This window comes from Dermacentor silvarum, chromosome 1 (genome assembly GCF_013339745.2).
Source record: "Dermacentor silvarum isolate Dsil-2018 chromosome 1, BIME_Dsil_1.4, whole genome shotgun sequence".
NCBI lineage: Eukaryota > Metazoa > Arthropoda > Arachnida > Ixodida > Ixodidae > Dermacentor > Dermacentor silvarum.
In genome coordinates this window covers 321,203,757-321,227,225 of record NC_051154.1, presented here as the reverse complement: position 1 = coordinate 321,227,225, position 23,469 = coordinate 321,203,757, and the positions used below count along the sequence as shown (strand labels likewise).

General features: G+C 43.6%; 1 protein-coding gene across 1 annotated transcript in view; it reads left to right on the top strand.

The window, feature by feature from the left end:
- LOC125943208 (uncharacterized) overlaps positions 1-10,728 on the top strand; it is a 60,809-nt gene extending 50,081 nt beyond the window's left edge. The window contains exon 4 of the mRNA XM_049661853.1: positions 10,595-10,728. Within this exon, the coding sequence (XP_049517810.1) occupies positions 10,595-10,728 (134 nt within the window). The remainder of the gene's footprint in view (positions 1-10,594) is intronic.
- Positions 10,729-23,469: the final 12,741 nt, after the last annotated feature.

Here is a 23,469-nt window from a genome sequence, read left to right as displayed (position 1 = left end):
AAGAGAACCCCCATGGTATTTAAGCAGGGCCGTTTCTTCCTAAGTGCACTATCTACGCGTTGGAGAACCTCACAGCTGTACTTGCTCACTGCTCGTGTACTTGCTCAGCTAGTCTCGCTACTAGGGAGGAAATCAAAATTATGCTACATCTGTCCGCGCAAAAATTAACCCATGACCATGAGTTCACCTGCCGACTGAGTTGCTCGAATCTTCTTGTGTTGGGAAGCTTCTATATGTGTTCATTGTTTAGGCAAGTGTAACTTTTATAAATGATTCACCCACATCATGTCATAGGTGATGACCTGGCAAATAAACCTGTCACAAAACCTTTCCTGTCACAACATTCTTCAAGCTTTATGCTAGTTTGCAGTCTACTGTGCCAATCAAAGACTGCCAGTTCTCTTGAAATCCAATATGCACTGACATTGGGGAACATCGGGTGTTTGTGAATGATAGTATTCAGTGTCCCTTAAGAGAGATACATCTGTTCCCCAGTTGAAGCATCAGTTGGTGGTTTTCAAGGATTTGACACTTCACAGATCCTCACAGGATTCTTGGAACTTGACTTGGGTTGGGGTCGCTTCCCGTTTCTGCTGCACTGGTGAAACTTCCTCCAGCTGAGGAGCAGTGGTGCGTTGCTTGTACACACTTCCCTCCCTTCTAGGATGGAGTCGCGGTAGTGATTTCGAGGGCGTCATTCCCACTGTGGTCATGATGCTGCAGTCGTGTTCCGCTCTGTATCCACAATTGCAGGATAAGGGACAGTACCGCGATGTCTAGCTTGGTCACTGGTGTTCCAGCTTCCTGAGAGGCTCCAGTGTTCCTGAGCGGCTTCCAATGACGTGGGGTTATCTGCTCGTATCCCAAATGTACATGGGAGTGGCACGCTGCTCATGATTAGCGTACAGCTGTTATCCTATATCGCTCAATCTTCTATGTTGTGTCTCAAAGTGCTGGGCTTGATGTGATCGCAATGTTGTCGTACTAACTTGTTAGGACCTTTAATGAGCCGCAATCTGTGCCCTAGCTTTCTCAAAACTGTTCCCTCCGTCCAGATAGGGTTCCCTTCGAAGTGTCAAAAGAAAACTGCTTGTCCGACAGTGAGTGCTCTCTACACTGTGTCCCTGTGGCAGTTTGTATAGGTTTTGTTCTTGCTTTGGGCTGAATGTGCAGGTGGTGTTTGACCGGAGGTGTGAAAGGAACAGTGTGAAAGGGTTAAGTGGCCTTAGCTCTTGCTTTATGTCTACTGGTTGTTCTACTCATTGGTTGCTAACCACGTGCCACTTGTGCTCTCGGCCTTGGAAAAGACAGCATAGCTTTGTTGCATTGGTGGACAAAAGCAGCTGCTTGAAAAAAAATTCAAGATGCCTTTTGTCAGTTTTGCTGCTTTTGTGGTATGAAAGTTTACTAGGCCATGACTGGATACTGTGTAAATGACAGTGAGGGAGAATATTAAAAAATAAATATTAAGAAAGTAGTACTGCTTCATTTTTGTAACATGCATTTGTGAGCCTCGACTTGCTTAGAGCATGCATGGCAGAAAACCAAGAGGGTTGACTCCTTTTAGAAGCGTTTGTACTGTTAGAAAGGGGACTGTAGCAGCGATCCAAATTCACTTCTGTTAGTCAGTTATTTTAATGTTCGCTTCCTGTATACTACGCAATTTTTCGGTTTGTTTTTTCATGGTGCCGTCAACTGTGTCTTGCACGCTAGCACAAAGGGAACTTTTACTGCAAGTATCTATGGTTGTAATACTAAGTCATGCAAGTCTTAGCACTGTGCTTCACTTGGTGGCTATTGTGCACAGTGCTAGGAAGTGACATTGTCATTTTACAAGGACTTTTTTCCTATGCATTTGCTTTTGTGCAATGTGGTCAATCTTTTTCATGTCTGTAATCAACGAGGAACATGTATGGCATAAATATATGCTGTTCCAGCAGCAAACATTTGGGCAGTGTTGTGTGATGCTTTCTACAGCTGCTTCTACGTGTTGCAGTCTTTTACATTGAGACCCTGGTGTAATTAACCTATGATGCACCAATGAAGTGATTGATTTATTATATGACAAAAAATAAACTTAAATTTGTATTCATTCTTACAAGAGGGGGAATATCCATACACAAAAAAGATATGTGTAAAATAGCTTGAATGCGCTGCCACCGTACACGCAGAGTGGGCACGACAGCTACGCACGAAGTCAAAGTTAATCATAATACAATGTCCCTGCGGTGATTGATTTGCACCGAACGAAACATTGATACGCTTCCGATAACATCGAGTGCGCATACGATCAGCTGTTTTAGCTGAGCGCTTGCTGTCCGCCCCGCTCAGACCGGCATATGCAAGCAAATGCCACACAACCGCTTAGCGGGGACGATATAATTGCGCTTGCGCACGACGCTCATACCGGCAGCGGAACGAAGACCGCATCCCTCGCTCCGCTACAAAGCTGACTGAGCGGAGCGTGATAGCGTGTCCAAGGTAAAATTGGCGTGTCTACTTGGCCTCTTCGTCGTTTTGCAGCCGAGTTGATAGCGCGTCGCTCGCGTCTCGGCAAGACGCGCTTATCAAATGCGAAATCTACGCAGTTCCCTGCAGTATCTCAGAGCGTGAAGTCTTAAAGCGGCGCGGAGCGTAAGCAGCGCTCTTTACCGGTGCTCGCATATAGTTGCCGCGCGCGTAGCTCAAATCTTCTGAAATACGCCGGCATGCAGGCCAACTGAGAAGGCAACATTGGTCATGTGCGCATGCACCCGTAGACTCGCTCTTGTCTTCACGCAGCTCACACGCGTGGACGACTGTTTTCAGCATTTACGAATAATGCCGCAGCCATGCAGAAGAGAGGGCTTCCTTGGCAACTCATCGCGACGTCTTTCCTTCTTCATTGATGGCTCACCATACCAATCTACTTGCATCGATCTTTCATGAAAATACACTGTATCGAATACCTGTGGCTTGGTGTCGCCTCGTGCCTTCATAAATGCGTGCATTAGCTAACATGCGTCGACGCCGCGACGCATTTCGCAGTGCCCATCTAATCGCGGGCGCCATATTGGCGCTCCGTCGTTAGTGTCGATCTGCTAGTCAATCGTGCACACAGCATTGCTGTCGGTGTTGTAAGGCAGCAAACAGGCTTGCTGTCGTTGCAAACAGCATTGCTGTCGATGTCGGAAGGCAGCAAACAGGAATGCTGTCGTTGCAAACAGCATTGCTGTCGATGTCGGAAGGCAGCAAACAGGAATGCTGTCGTTGCAAACATCATTGCTGTCGGTGTCGGAAGGCTGCAAACAGACATGCTGTCGTTGCAAACAGCATTGCTGTCGGTGTCGGAAGGCAGCAAACAGGAATTTTGTCGTTGCAAACAAGAATCTTGTCGTTGACGACAAGAATGCTGTCGTTCCGACAAGAACGCTTTGACGGATTTTTTGACTGGGGAAATTCATGGGAAAACTATATCTCATCGATTAACAGTTCAATAACATCCAAGAGAATGTGGGATCAGGTTCACAAGTTTAGGGGCGACTATGCTCCCTACACGATCCCCGTACTCTCAACTCCAGGCACGCAAACAAGTCTACAGGAACAAGCAGACATATTAGGCCAACACTTCTACACTATATCTAGCTCGGAAAACTATTCCGCAACATTTGTTAAACACAAACAGTCCGCAGAAAAGCAAAAGCTCCCGACAACGGGAAGTTCAGACAGACCGTTTAATGTCCCTTTAACGCTCCATGAAATAAACAGAGTGATCTGTTCTGGTAAGAAAACAGCACCGGGTCCTGACAAAATACATTACACTATGCTGGCCCACATGTCCCAGAAAGCCGTGGAGGCCTTGTTGCGTTTTTTCAACATGACCTGGGAAACGGGTAAAATGCATGCAGAGTGGAAAAAGGCCATTATTGTTCCCTTCTTAAAAGCGGGAAAGTCACCAAATACTCCCAGCAGCTATAGACCTATAGCACTAACAAGTTGTCTCGCAAAATCGTACGAAAGCATAATAAATATAAGGCTAACATACGTTCTTGAAACAGATAACTTACTCGATACTCACCAGTGTGGTTACAAGAAAGGCTGCTCAACAACTGACCATCTTGTCCGTCTTGAACATACCATACGTGAGGCATTCCTTTACAAACAGCACTGCCTAGCGGTGTTTTTCGACCTGGAAAAAGCTTACGACACCACATGGAGGTATGGCATTTTACAAGATCTAGCTACACTAGGAATACGCGGCAGGATGCTGAACTGTCTGGCCGATTTTCTGTCAAACCGAACATTTCAAGTCCGTCTGGGCGCAACACTGTCCCGAGTCTTTGTTCAAGAAAATGGCGTCCCACAGGGTTGCGTATTAAGCACCACTCTTTTCGTGGTGAAGATGAATTCCATAAATTCGGTTATACCGTCCAACATTATGTACTCTTTATACGTCGACGACCTTCAGATTGCATGCCGTGCCTCGGGAATGTCTACATGCGAAAGGCAAACCCAGATAACAATAAACAAGTTGACGCAATGGGCTGATAAAAATGGATTTCGTTTTTCTACACAAAAAACTGTGGCAGTCGTGTTTTCACAAAAAAGGGGGCTATACCCGGACCCAGTTCTCAAAATAAATCAAAGCCCATTACCGGTTAAGCACGAACAAAAGTTCTTAGGAATCATTTTTGATAACAAATTAAACTTCATCGCTCACATTAACAGCGTAAAAACTAAGGCAAACAAAGCGCTTAACATTCTGAAGGTCCTATCACGTAAACATTGGGGCGCCGACCGAACGTGCCTGTTACGTATTTACCGCTCTGTCGTGCGCAGCATTCTTGACTACGGTTGCATAGTTTACGGGTCAGCAAGGCAGTCATACATCAAACATCTTGATCCCACACACAACCACGGACTACGCTTAGCAACTGGCGCATACAGGACCTCCCCAATAGAAAGCCTGTATGCCGAGAGTAACGAACCCTGTTTGGAGCACCGAAGAGTTTTGCTCCCAATCTCATACGTGCTTAGAATCACAACTCTACCTAATCATATATGCCACACTCTTGCTACCTACACCACAAACAGAATACACTGTGCCAACAAACCACACAGCGTGAGACCACTTATCCTTCGATTTGAAGATATGTGCCAAAACTACAATGTTCCGAGCGAGGCTCTCAAGGTCGCCGAAACACCGAATAGACTGCCCCCGTGGTATGATTTCCCACATTTTTGCGATTTTACCCTAACATGCCACAAGAAAAAAGAAACACCGCTTGAACACATAATGCAAGATTTCTTAGAATTACAAAATAAATACAATGACTACACCGAATTTTACACTGACGGTTCCAAGACAAATGAACATGTTGGAAGCGCAGTTGTATCGAAACACTGGGAAAATTGTCTTAGGTTGCCACAGTCTGCTTCGGTTTTTACAGCCGAAGTATATGCCCTGCTTATGGCCTTGGAAAAAAATAGTAACAGAAGATTATAAAAAAGCAGTTGTCTACACAGATTCCCTTAGTTCACGTAATTCTCTCCATAGAAAATCAGAGTGCGAACCTTTTCTCGGCTGCATCCTGAGAATGCTCGGCAAATGTGAAAAGCATGGTAAAATAATTCGTCTCTGTTGGGTTCCAAGTCACGTGGGAATCCCGGGAAATGAAAAGGCGGACAAATGTGCAGCACTCACAGCCTGTAACAAAATTAGACAAATAAATCTTCCATTCAAGGACTGTGTCCGGGTGGTCCGTGCTGCGATCACCTCAATGTGGCAACACTAGTGGGGCTGCCAAGTAAATAACAAACTACAAATAGTAAAACCCATACTACAGGAGTGGAAGACATCTTATCACCAGGAACGTTTCATGGAAGTCATTCTATGTCGCGTTCGCATCGGACACACACATCTCACACATAACTTTTTATTGAAAAATGAACAACAAACGGTTTGTGATCACTGCCAAGAATCCTTAACTGTGAATCACATTTTAATAACATGTCCGGCGTTGGAGGAAAAAAGACAGAAATATTTTTATGAACTTTACAAAACACTAACACCACTTCATCCATCCCTGATCCTAGCTGAAAATGCACTTGTATCTCTAGACGATGTTTTTAATTTTTTAGATGGAACAGGGTTCTTAAACAAATTTTAAAGTAAATGATCTTTGTTGCTTGAAGCACTTTTATCAAATTATATATTTTCAACCTGTGCATGGCGCATCATAGCCTTAGTTGCTTTTGCGCCATAAAACATTACATAACTAACTAACTAACTAACATAAGTAACATGCACAAAATCTACTTTTAGAAAGCAGCATCAACAGGTCGAGCTAATTAAATTACTCGGAAACTGCTATTCTGCCAGCAAAGCAAAAATCGCGGTGGCATAGTGGCGCCGAATGGCGCAGGATAAAATCCCATGCACAAGGTCCCCATTTCAATGGCAGCCAAGTGCAAAAGGTGCATTGGGCACATACCCCGGGTGTTCAAAGTTAATCCAGAGTTCCCCACTACAGTGTCCCTCATAATCATATTGTGTTGTGTTGTGTTTATTGGCGCATAAGCAACTAAAGCTATCATGCGCCAACCACAAGGTAAAATTTCTTTTCAACAGTTGGGTCACCTGAGCGACAGTTCTTGTCTGGGCAAGAACCCGCAGGATCCCAACAAATTAAAAACCTCAGTCTTCTCAGAGAAGGGCAGGTGAATGAGGTGTATCATAATGTGAAGTGAAGCGCAGGGTGAGATTCACAGTTTTTAAGGACACCTGCTTCCCTTAAAAAGCTAAAAACATATGCCATATTTATTAGTGCATCTTCGCCTAAAATTAATGATGGATGAAAAGGAATGTGTTCATTGTAAAACAAATTAAAGTATTTTTTTCTCAGTGTTTCGAGTTTCGTGCAGGATATTAATATATGGTTTACGGTAAGTTCATCTCCGCATTTTTCACAAACGGGCTTGTCTTGTTTTGTCAGTAGGAAATTGTGAGGAAGATGCGTGTGTCCAATGCGGAGGCGACATAATATGACTTCGATGAAGCGTTCTTGGTGTGAGCATGACTTCCATTCTTCTACGATAGGTTTTACTAGGTGTAGTTTATTGTTTACTTCTTTTTTCCATGTGGACTGCCATCTATTTCGCAGTTTGTGGAACACTAATTTCATGGAATCTTTGTAAGGAATTCTGACATTTCTGATTTATTTATGCCGTGCTTTTGCTGAACACTCATCCGCTTTCTCATTGCCACTGATTCCGACGTGGCTCGGGACCCAACAAAATTTTATGTTGTGTCCTTGGCTTGTGGCTCTTATATTATGTAGGATGTTGCCGATTAATGGTGTAATTGCATTTCTAGGCTGAAGTGCTGTGAATACACTTAGCGAATCTGTGTAAATGATGCTGTTTTGAATGTTCTCATTTATTACTTTTTCTACAGCCACGGAGACTGCGTAGCACTCGGCAGTGAAAATGGATGCACACTGAGGTAGGCGTACAGTTTTTTCCCAATTGCTTTGTATCGCGGCATTTGCAATGAAGCCTGCTGTTTTCGAACAATCGGTATAAAATGCTGTGTGTTCCGCGTATTTTTCATTTAGTGCTAAATATTCTTGTAATGTATGTTCAGGCGGTGTTTGTTTTTTCTGAAGATGCGTTAGTGTGAAGTCGCACACATTGGGCAGGCAATACCAAGGCGGGAGTGGGTCAGGATTCTGGGCTATGTGAGGCAATGTATCCATTACTTCTAATTCTTGGCATCTCTCTTCAAAGCGGAGGAGTGGTGTTATTGCATAGGGTTTGTTGGTAAACAGCGTTCGCGATGGGCACCTTGTAACTATTTGGTAACAGATATGTTTTGGCAGTGAACGGATTTTTAGAATGTATGAACATGTGAGCATAGTTGTTCTGTCTGAAAGTGGTGGTTCATTCGTTTCTACATACAGACTGTTTATGGGCGACGTCCCGTATGCACCACTTGAAAGACGTAAACCTAAGTTATGTACTGGGTCCAGGCGGTTCAAGTATGACTTCCTTGCTGAACCATACACTATGGAACCATAGTCTAAGCGTGAGCATATAACAGAGCGATAAATTTGTAGAAGGCATACCCGATCAGAACCCCAGTGTTTCAGTGAAAGGACTTTAAGTATGTTCAGGGATCGAGATGCTTTCTTTTTAAGCGCGTTTATGTGCGGAAGGAAAGTGAGTTTCTTGTCAAAAGTTATGCCTAGATATTTATGCTCATTTTGGACAGGTAATTCAGTTTCGTTCAGGTGTAGGGTGGGGTCTGTCTGTAAGCCTCGTTTGAGCGAGAATAGAATGGCCATTGTTTTCTGTGGAGAAAAGCGAAATCCATTTCTGTCTGCCCATGTTGCCAGTTTATTTATTGTTAACTGTACTTGTCTTTCTCATGTTGATATGTTGGAGGACGTGCAGGCTATCTGAAGATCGTCGGCGTAGACTGAATACATAATGGGATAATTTTGCTAATAGAATTCATTTTTACAACAAAGAGTGTTGTGCTTAAAATACATCCCTGGGGTACTCCGTTTTCCTGAATGAAATTCTTTGAAAGGGTTGAGCCTAGGCGTACATGGAGCGAGCGATTAGATAGGAAGTCTTTTAGGCAGTTCAGCATCCTGCCGCGGATGCCAAGCTCAGCCAGGTCTTTGAGAATCCCAAACCTCCAGGTTGTGTCATATGCCTTCTCTAAATCGAAAAAGACAGCAAGACAGTGTTGTTTGTGTATAAAAGCTTCTCGAACTGTATTTTCTAAGCGAACGAGATGGTCAGTTGTGGAGCATGCCTTTTTAAAACCACATTGATGAATGTGGAGAAGCTCACAGACTTCTAGCACAAAGGTTAGTCTAATATTAAAGACACTTTCAAAGGTCTTTGCAAGACAGCTGGTGAGGGCTATGGGCCTATAACGGAGGTTGGTGGTTTTCCGGGTTTCAATAATGGAATGATAATGGCTCTCTTCCAGGCTTCGGGTAAGTTACCCGTCACCCAAACTTTGTTAAAAACTCTTAAAAGGGCCTCTACGGCAGGTTCAGAGAGATGGGCTAACATTTGATAATGTATCTCATCCGGACCCGGTGCAGTCTGTTTACCAGCGGACAGTACTCTATGGATTTCATGAACTGTAATTAAAGTATTGTAGGACTCATTTGTGCTGCCATTTATCGGCAGTCTTTTTTTCTCAGTGGTATTTCTGAATTTTAAAAATGATTCTGTATAGTGTGATGAACTGAAAATTGCCAAAAAATGTTCCCCTAATACGTCTGCCTGTTCTTCAATACTGGTCTGTATACCTGGGGCTGTGAGGAGGGGTATTGTGAATGGGGAGTAGCTGCCCATTTAGCTTTCGAACCTTCTCCCACATTTGCTTTGATGTAGTTGAGCTGTTTATGGTAGACACATAGCTTTGCCACGAAGATTTTTCGGCAATGCGGCGGATGTATCGGGCTTTCGCTCTTGCTTTTTTTTAAAACTGATAAAATTTTCCACCGTTGGGTATCTGCGAAAAGTTCCTCAGGATTTGTTTTGTTTGTTTTCGCTTCTCTACATTCTTGCGTATAACAAATTTTTTAGTTTTGTTTTACTACTCCAGAGGACTGAGGGATAGCTAGGTGCGCTGCGGCAATAATACAGTTTGTGAAAGCTTCATTAAGTTCGTCTATGCTGAGATTACTCGAATTTATTTTTTCTAGGCTGGCCTTTTCTCTAAACAGTGCCCAGTCGGCTAAATGGAGCTTCCACCGTCGTGGTTTCGTCGGGATTAGTTCTGATGAAGATGTGAAGCTGATTAGTACAGGTAGGTGATCGTTTCCATATGGGTTCTCTAGGACATCCCATTTAAGATCTGTAGAAATTGAGGGTGAACTAAACGATAAATCAATACAGCTCAATTTTCTTGAGCTAGGTGAACAATAGGTTGGTTTTCCCGTGTTTAGTAGACAGAGGTTATTGCTCAGTATAAGATCCTCAATAACTTGGCCTCTTGTATCGGTTTTGTCACTGCCACAAAAGCTGGAGTGTGCCTTAAAATCTCCGACTATCAAATATAGCTCCAGTAACTGTTCTAAAAGGTCTTCCAATTGATGCATAGTTATTCCACGATGTGGCTCTAGGTATACACAGCATACTGTTTTGTTTTGAATGTGTGCAGGATGGCTGCCACAGCTTCTAATCTGGTTTTAAGCTGATGTTCTCGAGCTGCGACACCATTTTTACTATAATAGCAACGCCACCCGAGAGCCTGCTTGCCTGCTCTCGGTAGCGGAGGAAGACTTTATAGTTTTTTAGTATGTTTTGGTGTTTAGGAGCTAAGTTTGTTTCTTGTAGACACAAGGCTACGGGTGAGTGTGTGGCTAGTATGTCTTTTATGTCATTTAGGTTATGTAAAAGTTCCCTGCAATTACGGTGTATGAAAGCCACCTTGTAATTATATGTGTCGAGTCAAAGAAGACTTAGGTAGTGTTTTTAGGCCCTGTGATTCGGGGCTTCTCTCTTTTGTGGCGTTCTAGAGAGCCCCGCCGTTCATTCGTCGTCGACGGCACAGGGCTGCCTTGACTTATGTCCATTGTATCTTCAGATACGCTGGACGTCCGTGCTGGACGCACGGGTGTGTTCGAGCTGGGCCTCATCGTGTGGAGAGAGGCCTTGAGGCTTGCTGACCTGGGGCCTGCTTTTGATGGGGTGGCGCAGCGCTGGCTGCTTCCACCATAGGCGCTGGAGGCTCTTCCCCAGCCTCAGTGTGTGTGACTTAAGCAGGCCCTGGGAGCCGCTGTGCTGCCGCGCCCTTTTGCAGCACAACGGAATAACTCTTCTTCTGCACCAACGAAAGTCGCTTCCGCGCTTCTCTGAAAGTGATATTTTCTTTTACTTTGAGTGTGATAATCTCTTTTTCTTGTTTCCATGTTGGGCAAGCACGCGAGCAAGCAGGATAACTGCCCTCGCAGTTTACACAGAGGTGTGGTTCAACTTCACAATTGTCTGAGGCGTGGTCATGGGAAGCACACTTAGCGCATGTAGTTTGGCCCCGGAAGCTCTGTGAGCCGTGGCCATACCTTTGGCATTTGAAGCAGCGTCGCGGGTTGGGGATGTATGGTCAAAGTTTCAGTTTGGAGTAGCCTACCCCCACAGAGTCAGGCAGTATGCTCGATGCGAACGTTAGGACGAAGTGCTTTGTTTCGATTTGCTTGCCTTCCCGTCTGATTTTTATTCTGTACAAATTTGTGACATTTTGTTCTTTGAGTCCGTTTAGGAGTTCTTCTTCAGTCACATACTTTAGGCCATCGTCAGAAATGACGCCACGAACAGTATTCAGTGATCGGTGAGCACTGATCGGTGAACTATACGAATGTTCCCAAAGGCTGTTACTCCTGAAAGTTTCTGGTACTGATGGTGGTACAACACCTCCAAAAGAAGGTCCCCATTGGCTAACTTCTTTATTTTATATCCTTGTCCTATGGCGTCAATTAGGGTTCTTGTGACATTGAAAGGAGAGACATGTCGTGCAGTAATTTCTGAGTGCTCACTGTGAATCACATGAAATCTACAGAAGTTGGTTTTGTTCTTCGTGAAGAACTGAGCAGTGACATCGGTGCGCCCCCTTTTGTGCGGAGGGCGATCAGTTGAAGAAAACGAACTAGCCATAAAAATTGTCTTTTTCGGCCACGGTACCAGCCGCCCACCACGGAGCCCAACGAGGGGACGCGTGAGCAACTTGCAAGCAAGTCCTGCCCACGCCAGCTGTATACCGCAACTATAACCCAATATGGCGTAACTCGGGGTAGTTAGCCACACAAGGTTAACCCTAGCCGCCAGGAAAAAGGAAGAACTAAGAAGAGAGGAGGAGACAGGAGAGTTGAGGGAAAGAGGATATGAAAGTGAAAGATGCAGAGGAGGACAGGAAAAGGCGACTGCCGATTTCCCCCGGTCGGGTCAGGCCGGAGGTGCCTTCTATGTGAAGCAGAGGCCAAAGAGATGTGTTGCCACCGCCGGGGGCCTTAAAGCTCCGAACACCCGGCATTAGCTCAACCTCCAGGATCCCTCTTTCCCCAGACACGGCTAAGCCACGTACGGCTACGCGTGGGAGAGTCCAACCCCCATGTGCTCACGTACGTGGTGGCGCAAGTCACCAAACGCCTGCTTGCGCCGACGCCCCTGCGGGGATAATCATATTGTGCAGAAGGACTTGGTGTTAAGCAAGTTGGCGTTTGCTCAGCGACATATTGCAGCGAGAAGGCACAAATACACAAAACATACACATACACACGTCACAGGCGCTACTAGCAACTTTATATGAAGCACAGCAAGATACAGTATTATACTCTTCACAATGCGCCGGCGCACCAGCCACTTTGGGCAGACCACAGACGGCGATTATCAGGGCTAACACTATCATTTTGAAGATTTAAAGAAAGCAAGTTCCACATGATGAAAACAGCAGAGGTCAACTTTCACAAGCACTACTTTTTTCTTTTATGTAAAACGCTTCCACCAGCTCCCGTGTGGTTTTATCTTAGCTGCTAATAACTTTATTCGAAACACAGCGGGAAACTGTATATATACTCTTCCCAACGCGTAGGCGCACCAACCACTTCGGGCAGACTAAAGAGGGAGATTATCAGGCCTAACACAATCATTTTGAAGATCTAAAGAAAGCAAGTTCCGCATCGCACAAAACAATATAGGTCTGACTTACACAAGAACTACTTTTTATGTAAAACGCTTTCAATAGCGCATATGCAATTTTATCTTTACTTCTGCCCAGGATCTTCCCATCATGAAATCTCGCACGACAAGGACAGGCACTGAAATATGCGCATTCAAGTCTTTTGTCATGTTGTTAGCATGCTCCATCATTCGATCATTGATGCAGCGGCCAGTTTGTCCTACATAGGACTTTCCACAAGACAGTGGGATTTCATAAACCACTCTGGTGGCACATCGCCAGTAAGATGTGACGCGTTGTACTTGGCAGCCTACCTTAGATCTGCCCATTATAGGGGACACACTGTGCCAGCCTATTGGGAACAGATAACACTACAAAAGCGGGAACTGGCGAATGAAGCCAGAGCTGGTCAGCGGCGCGGCCAAGGACCACAAGTTGTACCGTATGTGCATAAGTTGAGCCACAATTTAAAGAAAGTGGTGAACAGGCATGGAGTGCCTGTAGTGTTCTCTGTTCCCAATAGGTTGACCCAACCGTGTCCCCCCATAATGGGCAGATCTAAGGTAAGCTGCCAAATAAAACACGTAATTCCTTACGGGCAATGTGGTCCCGGAGCGGTTTATGAAATACCAACGTTTTGTGGAAACTCCTATGTAGGACAAACTGGCTTAGCATCAATGATCGAATGAGGAAGCACGCTAAAACATGAGAGACTTGAACGCCCATCTGTCAGCGAGCTGTAAAGCCTGCCCTTGAGCGGGATTTCATGATGTGAAGATCCTGGGCAGAAGTAAAGATAAAATTGCATGTGCGCTATTGAAAGCGTTTTACGTAAAAAAGTAGTTCTTGTGTAAGTCAGACCTATGTTGTTTTGTGCGATGCGGAACTTGCTTTCTTTAGATCTTCAAAATGATTGTGTTAGGCCTGATAATCGCCCTCTTTAGTCTGCCCGAAGTGGTTGGTGCGCCTACGCGTTGGGAAGAGTACATATACAGTTTCCTGCTGTGTTTCGAATAAAGTTATTAGCAGCACCTGCGACGTGTTTCTGTGTATCATCTGTATATTTGTGCCTTTGCCCTACAATATGTCGTTCAGCAATCATATTGTAGTTTTGACAAATAAAACCCCAAAATCTTATTTAAAGCAAATAGTATTGCATAAGGCCAAATACTATATAGAATCATCTGATAGCAGCTATCATTACCAAAATTTCATACTTTCTAAAACAAGAAACTTTCACATGGTTTGAGCAAAAAGCTACTTATAACAAAATTATTGCCAATAATTTTATATGCCTTATTCTGCCTTACTTTCTTTTTAAACAAAATTATATATGCAGTGCAGGTGCTTACCACACATAAAAAATTGGCACCACTCCTTAAATTGCATGCTATTGTTTCAAATGACAGCACAAGTTTCCTTTGTGGTTATTAGCCAATGAAATTATTCTCAAACTTCAAATCACGGAGTCCTGGACAGGAAAACTAGTCACATTGGGCACCCTTTCATCAGTTTTTGTCCACAAAATCAAGCAGATAAAGACATTAACCTGAGTCGGCAACTGTTAATGCATTCTGTTTGGTAATGATAATTTCATGGTCAATGACCCAAGCCAAGCCAAAAAACCTCCTTTTCTGGAGCCGACACAGGTTCCTGGATTACACCATGGAAGGTAAGCTTGTGGGCCTTTCTCCTGCTTCAGAAAGAGCTTACTGCTGGCATGCTACACGATGCAGGTTACTTTTGTCAGGGTCGGGTGAAGTGCCACTGTGGAAGATCAGTCTTTTGCGCAGAATGGCAGTTTCAGGTTTATTGGGCTTGTAGGAAGACAAGCTCAAGATAACTTCCTGGTTTGAACGGGCTGTTTTCGTTATAATACGTCAAGCTTTCTTGTGACTGCCCGCACAGGTGGTCTGTTAGTCTGGCTGTGAAGTTGACAATTAGCTGTATGTCTCAGAAGACCCGAATAATGGTCTGCTCTAGTTCACACCTTGCGATGAAAGCTTGAGTTTCCAAGCTCTTGATTTTCTGTCAGCCTTCTTGAACTCTTGCTGCCAGTAATTTCTTCCCAGCTGGCCGAATTATCTCGAGGCCCCACACTGACACTACCGATGCTTTCAAGTGTATACTTTTCGGGATAAGATTCTTTGCAAGAAAGGTGGCACTTACAGATTTCTATTCTGGAGGCGAGTGAGACGAACCAGGAAGTCTTGGTAACAATGTTTTGTGGATAAGTTCTGTAGAAGGTATTGTCAAGGGTTCGACGAAAATTCATTTAGCCTGGTAACATGACTATGAAGTTGTGGTGAATGACCAAGCTAGCGACGATACAATTTTTTGTAAAACGTTGAACTCCTATAGGACTACACACAAGATGCAACCAAGACTTGCCGGTTCATTTCACTCACGTCTTGAATAGCCACCTGTAAGTGCCACCTTTTCTTAAACCACATTTGCAAAGCCAGGAGTCTTATCCTGAAAAGTCTTCAATTGAAGACTTTTTTTTGAAGTAGTGTCAGTGTGGGGCCTCAAGATAATTCAGCAAGCCGAGAAGAAATTGCTGACAGTACAAATAAAAGTATGCCAACAGAAAATGAAGGGCTTGGAAGCCGATGTATTCTTCACAAAATGTCAACTACAGGGTCATTGTTCACGAGTTCCTGGGTGCGTAACTCCATGCCAACTTCATGCCGACGCTAAGGAAACACCAGGGCAGGCAGCTGCGAGAAAAGAAATTTAGCTCTAAGAAAAATGCGGCCACCTAAACCATGGAAGTTATGTTTAACTTGTCTTCTTATAACTACACTGAACCAAATAATGCTGTTTTGGGCAAGGGAACAAACATCAACACTGTTGCCTTGCCTGACTCTATGAGAGCCACCTGCGCCGTGAATGGTGCCGTCAGTGCATTTCCTTCTGAAGATGAGGCCCGCACCTGCACTGTCAGTGTGCTGTACAAATTGCAGAAGCACATCCCACAAGCTCATCTGCCTAGAAAAGAAGCTGTGTGGGGCTCCAAAAGCCATAAAAGCAACGAACGCAAACCCAAACCTCGTTCTTTCACCTCTCGCTTTATATTGCTGTGCAAGCAGTATAATTGGATGGTGTTAGTAGTGTTCTGTCCTGCCACCTCCTTGCCTTTCCGATGAATTTTGTGCTAAATAAGGCTTTTTCTTGATGAAAGAGCGCTAGTTTAAGGCATAAACCAGCTCTATGGCAGTTTCCAATTAAGGAGTGCGAACATTTGCTGAAAACAGGTCCACGAAGAACATTGCAAAAAGAGCACTTTAAAAACACAAAAGTATCTATCACCATGGCCAACCCTTGTGTCTTCTATCTTGACTTATTTCTCAAAACTTAATCTCAAAACTGATATCGAGGTGCAAGCTCTCCATATCATATTACCTTGTCAAAGCACACTGGTGCCTGAATGTTGTGGGACCAACTCAGGTGTGGAGGTCAGCAGTGATCAGGAACACAGCACAGTCTGTTTACACTTTCTCTGCAGGCCCAGCCATAGCTGTATTAATACAAGTGGGCTTAGTGTCACGTAAGCATAATATAAAAAGTGACACTCTGAACAAACCAATCCTTGTTCGGCATATGAAAAAATGCAGATATTCTCCATATAGCAAGCTTCACTTTGAGTAACAAATCCTGCACTATAACAAATATATGATGCATGAGCCATCTATGCAAGAAAATTAATTGAAGATCCCTTTTTTGGCTCCCTCCTCCTCCTCGTGTATAGATGGCAGTCAGGTTAAGTAAACTAGGCCAGACAGCCACATAGTGTAAGCAAAGGTGGTCACTTGGTGGGTCAATTATTATACCATAGTGCGACATGCATCCTTAGCGTCGTTTAAATGTTTTTGTAAGCGGGCCATCCTGCAGGCACTACAAGGTTAAAGCACTCATAAGCCTAGCAGCATTACGCTATAGGGCTAAACAATACGTGTCCCCAGCAGCATAACTCGGCATGTCTACCAGGCATGTCTATTACACTTTCACAACTATCCTCTTATGACTGGAGCCCAATTTTTGTCAACAGAAGACAAGCTTTAAGCATCTGCATAAGGGCACTTTAAACAGTACCACAATAGCTTCCTACCTAATCCCACATTTAATATAACATTGGTAAGTTCAGTACCATTTGTAGAACCAATCAAATTGTTCTGCAATCAAGTAAGCATCCCCTTTTCATACACGAAAATATCAGCAAAACTACTACTGACATGTGGGCATATTGTCGGCAAAAACACCAAGCACAAGACCTGAAACTTGGGCAAGTTTGTAACAGTTCATTTTAATGGTGTTCATAGCACACACATGCCAAAAGAATAAGCGACAGGCAGGCAGTGAAAAACAACTGTCTTCTTTCGCACTCTGTGTGTCCCTTAGTTCCTTGGAATGTGTGAGCTGTGAATGCCACCATCTGCCGGTCCCTTTCTCGGAAAGTGTGCACTGTGAATAGCATGGAAAGGAACATAGAGACCAGATAATGCTGCAATAAAGAAAGGGAAACATGCTCTCTGATGCAGCACATCTTTAAACAACTTAATTTTCAACCAACATCCTAAGCCTGCCGCGCTTAAAACAGCTCACTCAAGTTGTTGTGCAAGACCACAGTTTGCTTTCACAGCAAATAGAGTTACATTTATTCTATTATTTTGGCAAAAGGGTGCTTCAATATTGTGAAAAGGTAGTATCATTGAACACCAGCCTAATTTTTTGTAATAAAAAAGCCTACAGTCAGCTACAGAGATCAGGCTTGATATAAATCTGCCAGTCAACGCGGCAAATCAATATTTCCGTGACTGTTGAGGTAAAAAGAATCACTGACAAATTCCCGACACACTACACATGTTTTGGAGAAGACAGTGCATTTCTACTGCAAGCGTTCAACAAAGCTCCAATGAATACAGTATGACATAACTTATTGCAGGACATTTCATGCAGATCCTCTTTACGGCTTCTTAAGGACTTGGGAAATGAGGAGTAAGTTCAGTGACATCTCTGAGCACCTCAAAGACAATACTGATGTTTACATGGCAACATAAACTGCTGACATGCAAGATAACTTTCGGACAGTGTTGTCTCATGCCACATCATCAGACAAAACTTTAAGGGGACACATAAGGGAAAAATAATTATTTCAGCTGCATTATTGAATTACTCTTCCGCAACCCCAGAAAAACTGCAGTTACCAAAAGAAGAGGCGTGATAAGCTAGAAAATACACAAGAACGAAATACAGGTTTTCAAACCACAATAATGTTCCCGCACCTGCTGGCTGTCTGGTAAGGCCTAGTTAATTTGTTTTTGGCAAGAATTGACTATATTGCATTCTAAAAGAGACAAGAACTGAACTTAGCAATTTTTGAGCAAGTGCACTGAACCGCAACAGCCAAAATATACGAAAATACTCTGGAATTTAGATGTCCCCCAACGTACCAGCGGTGATGTTTCGCCACAAAATTTGGCAGGAAATACAACTTTGATCTTCATTTTCTTTTCCAATAAATAACCGCTAATCACATAACTAACAGAAAAACAAAGAATTTATGATGCATCTAAACTGATTCAGTGTCTCCTTTTAGCGTTCCGTTAAAGCCAAATTCATAAGTTTATTCGGTGAGGTATGTGTCCGCAGTCATTTCAAACACATTCAAACCACTTATTCTTGGCCTTGCTTAAGTGCCTTTGTATGCCATGCAACATGAAACTGAATGACGGGATTCACTGTAAAGGGAGAAATGAATGGCATTCGCCTAGCATGGCGTATCTGCACAAGCTTAAGAGAAAAGTGGCTTCATGTCCTAAATCACAAAATTAAAATAAAATGACACTTTGGGCAGGTCTCACGTTATGGTACTACTACAAAATCTTGACAAGTGCTTACTTATACCAAAAGCTTGCTAATTACATACGTCCCGCCCTTTTGCACTAATTGTGTCTGCGCCAAAGAGGCTAAGGCTAACTTTTAGGTAGCCACACACATTCTAACAGTCAAATTCAAGCGCATTATGACTTTTGTCTGCCTCTTTTAATAACGTGTAGCGGTCGATACAGCACATTATGATCTAATTATTGTAGGACAGCATGGCCTGACCACGGCGTGCCTAAACACTTTTGTTAGGTGAGAAAGTATTGTTTCTGGTACTCTTTCGGGGAGCAGCCCATGCCTTATTCACAACAAAAACCTTGTTTCCCTGAGAATGTCAGACAATCGCATATTTAAAATTGACCATTTGAAATGCACGCTAAGTACAGCATGGTTTCGAGGGTACCAGTAGCTATTGAAACGCACATCATCCAAGTTCAGCTTATTCATTTATTATTCATTTATAAACAAACCTCATAGGCTCCAGCTGGATACTGCATAAGGAGGTAGGAAGAACATTGTGAGCCAAAAAAGAACATACAATAAAACAAGTCAAAAAAGAAATCACTACTCTTTCACACTGGTTACTTATTTGGCAGCTAGCTTATAAAAGTGAGTAGAAACGTTTTCATGCTGGTAGTGGTTTAGAAGATTAACTCTAAGAGTCAAACACTTTCAAGCCACGTTTCGTTGCTTTTGCTTTCGACGTCCCTTTAGGAATGGGAATCAATGAAGAGCCCCCCCCCCCCCCCTAAAAGAAAGAGAAAAAAGTGTAATACACAATCTATGCGCAGAAAAATTTGCATGCAAGTGAAAATATGCCCATGAGTCAGACAGAACGGTCCGGTGCCGTCTCGCGCAGATGTTAGCTGTGAAGACAACACGTCAACGTACTTCTATATATATATATATATATATATATATATACAATTTTTCTGAGAAATTATCTACAGAAGCAGTGACATTCGCGGCTTCAATGGTTGAGCCCGTTCTGACTAAACGACACTCGGCGCTAGTATACTTGATAACAGAAAGCAAAGAAACAATTTCGGCAACACCCTATACTTGTTTGAGGGTAATTTTCATGAAACTTTTCGCTAAATGTGTACTAAGGCATTCACAACAAACATTAGGAAAGCACGTTTATAATTTTTGTCGCTGTACTAATCATCTTGTGCTCCGCATAACAAGGCACACTACACGAAGCATAAAAATGCGCCAAGCGCCGGACTTACCTTTTGAGGTGGACTCGGCAAACGCTCCTTCGTGTCAGGTCCGGCGGCATCGACTCCATGAACGGTCCTTCCCACATAAACACAGTTAAATTGCGGATGAACTACAGCACGTGACAGTACAACTTCCAACACATTCTTCCGTGCACTGTGAACCACTGCGAGATCGGCGAGAGTACCAGAGGCGGCCAATGAGCCGGGAACAAAGAAAGCGCGAATGGACAGAACTACGATGACCAACAACGCCGCACTGCACGAAAGACACAGCTAGATAGCAGCGTCGCACAGGCCCAGGGGCTTAGTCATTGCTGATGCGCACAAAAATGAGCACATTTTTCGCTCGGCAAAGCGTAGATATGATTTAACTACCACATCGACCGTCCGCAATACAGCCCATACAGCGCTCACTTACTGACAGCCCAACGTTTCTAGACTGGTAACATTTGACAGCCGAACACGGGAAAATGACGTCATTTCTTCATGATAGAGGCACCGGAAGCTTTGCAACAGTCGCATAAACGTCATGGCGGCCATATTGTTTACATCGTCGTCTTCCGTGTCGTCGTGTCTGGCAACGTTGGTCTCTGGCTTCCCGCCACGGTGCTCCGTTCTTTATTGCACCTTTATTCTATGGTGCTCAACGGTAATCGTGATCTCATGGACGGTGGCGGCTGGTATTCACATGTTATACGAGTGATGCGGCGTGTTTCAACAACTTTTCTTTCAACATGGAGGACAGCAACCTGCGGAGCAGCCGTATCAACCGGTCAGAGCCGTTAAATCACAGCATATCGTTGTTTGGTTTGTGAATTCAACGATGTGTTCGTGTTTTGTGCGTCGTTATCGACGACGCATTTGGTGTCGAGTGGCGTCGTCGACGCACTTTGTTCTGGCTTGTGTGCTTTTTTGGCGGTGTATAGTTCATGAGGAGTGCCGTCTGCGCATCGGACGCTGCTGCCACGCCGGCTTGATTTGCATTCTAGAGAACGCGCGAGAACGTCCGCAGTGTCTGTCGCTAGTGCTTTCGGACACTGCTTGTGTTCTGTCAATGGCTCCTTTACGTTCTCTGTGTGTGTGTGTCTGTGTGTGCGTGCGTGCGTGCGCGTCTGATCTGCGTCATTATTGTGTCAGCGATTTGCAAAAGTGTTTTTCCATTTGTTTACGGCGTGCGCGAACGCCAGGATATGCTGCATGTTCGTCATTTAACGACCCTGCTTGAATGTAAAGACATTGACATTTTGGTCGTTTCGAGGTCAGATTTTGACGCATCCCAAAGCATTGTCTTGGTCTGAACCATCACTGTAATAACTACTTCGTTATTTCTCCGTTAATTTCAAATTCAGTTTTGTGCAGTATATACACAGATAATGGTTACCAAGTTGCCACGCTATTCTCGTTTTTGCCGCTGTTGAGCATATCTGAGGTTTTTTTACTACGTCAAACTCTCTCAGCATACAGTGCGCAAGCTGTGAAAGACTTAGTGCAAATAATTTTTCAAGCAGCAATTGTGCTGATCGTATGACAGTTTTAGTGATTGATGGTTTTGTAATTTCGTTATTTTAAATTTTTTTTCTGTCAAACTGCGATAGATTTTGGCTGCTATTTTGCCTATTTATTCACCAATTTATTTACACTGTTTGTGCTCTTTTTATTTTTTACATGTGGGCATGCATGGCCAGTTCATGCCAACCTGCTACAGTTTGACATAAACAGGCACTAACATCCTCTTAAAATATGGCCAACAAAATTGTCTAGCAGATTTGATAGTGTTGTAAAAGGCTGTGACATAATTACTAACACGAACAAGACTAGCGGAAAAAAGGTGGGATCGGAGAAAATCTGTCCTATCCCACCTTTTTTTCCGTTGTTCGCACTAGTAACTATGTCTCAGCAACTGCATCACTACCAACTAACCGAACTTTCTTCGTTAATTACTCGTCTTGTGGGGGCCACACTTAGCTGTTTGGAAAATTTGCAGCTTGAAATTTGTGTGTTGCTACCTCTGACTGACATCTCTGACGCAAGCAATATGATTAGGACGTGACAAAGCACGTGCATCTTTTGTTACTGATGAAACTGCATGTAATAAAATCATTTGCCAACTCGTCCTTGTTTGATGTGTTTTCAATGAGCTATAATCACGTCGCCAGCTTCTTTTATTCTGCAGAAAAACAAAGCTATAGCATATTTCTCCGAATCTGTGAAGGTACCCAACCCTATATTGTATTAAAAGCAGGTGATCTATTCTGAACAAGGGACGTACTCTCGGACATCTTTCGGCAATATCACTGTCAGTGTATGCTTATTGGCTGATTGAGCAATGCCTCACACGAATGTAATAGTATTGCCGTAAGTGATTATCCGAGAATACGTCCCCAAGTGAAAATCATTGCATCATTAGGACTGACATGAGCTTTGATGGGGATGTGTGTGTTCATTGCACGAAATTGCAGAAATTAAACACTGGAGCTCTTATTCACAGTGCAATTTATGCTGGCACAATGGTTCGACGTCGTCATACAGCACATTGATTATGTCCTTGCCTGTGCTACAAACGACTCATTATAAAATCTCACTGTCATTCACAAGCTTTTGTATGCACTACGACTTAGGTGCATACACATTCTATGCAATTGGTAGTCATCGTCAAAGATCATGTTGCTTATATGACTACAGTGCGTACACATCACACGCTATTTCGCACACCTCGTACATAATCTCGTTAAGTTGGCACAGCACATCGCACACATCTTGCACATGCGTACATATCGCACATGCATTCTCATAGCACCTCGCATAGATCTCGTCCACTTCGTGAATTCTGCGTAGCTCATGCGTACAGCTCTCGCACATTTTCTACGATATCTCGTTGAATATGCATAGCACATCGCTCACTTGTCAAATCTGCGATATGCATACATCTCGCACAGTTCTCGAACAATTCTCGTACAAATTTTTTAATAGGGCTCCGCTGCGTTAGGCAGCCGTTCTGTCTGTACCAGGTGGTGTGTAGCTCTAATTATCTTGTTTTATTTTAATTAGTAATCAGCGGATGCCCCTGGTTTAAGTGTTATATCATTGATGCCGTCACTTCTGGTTGTAATTCATGGGAACCTGTACTGATGTAGTGGGTATCAAAAGTGTACGATTGTGTGTTTTGGTGTATGGCAAATAAACTTTCCCTAATTGTTTCTAATTATTCCTGACACTTAACTAGCGCTTTACTGTACTAAACATGTGCTCTGATGTCATATCTATCATCAACCATAAGTAGAGCCATCGATATCTAACTGTTTTTATTTTTTATGATTTCTTTTTAATTTCGCCCCACCTGTGTGACAAACCGGAAGTTGCTGCGCAAGAAATAAGAGTGCCACTCGGTGCTCGTGCCACTAATAAATAAATAAATAAAAATTTCAAATGGCAATTCACTGTCAAAATCGACATGTTCTTTTGTGAAATTTCACGGAAACACTCCCCATCTAGTTCTCTCTTTTCCTTGAATTTGACAGAGGTGTCTTTCGTTCAGCGATCTGATTAAAAGGAAGGCCACTGAGGGATAGTACGTTAGGCCGCGTTCTGCTCCCTATTCTCAGGGCGAATGGCTCACGTACGCGGAGCCCAAGCTCTGTCACTGCGTTTGCTGAACGCGCGACAGTTTATTGCGCTTTACCC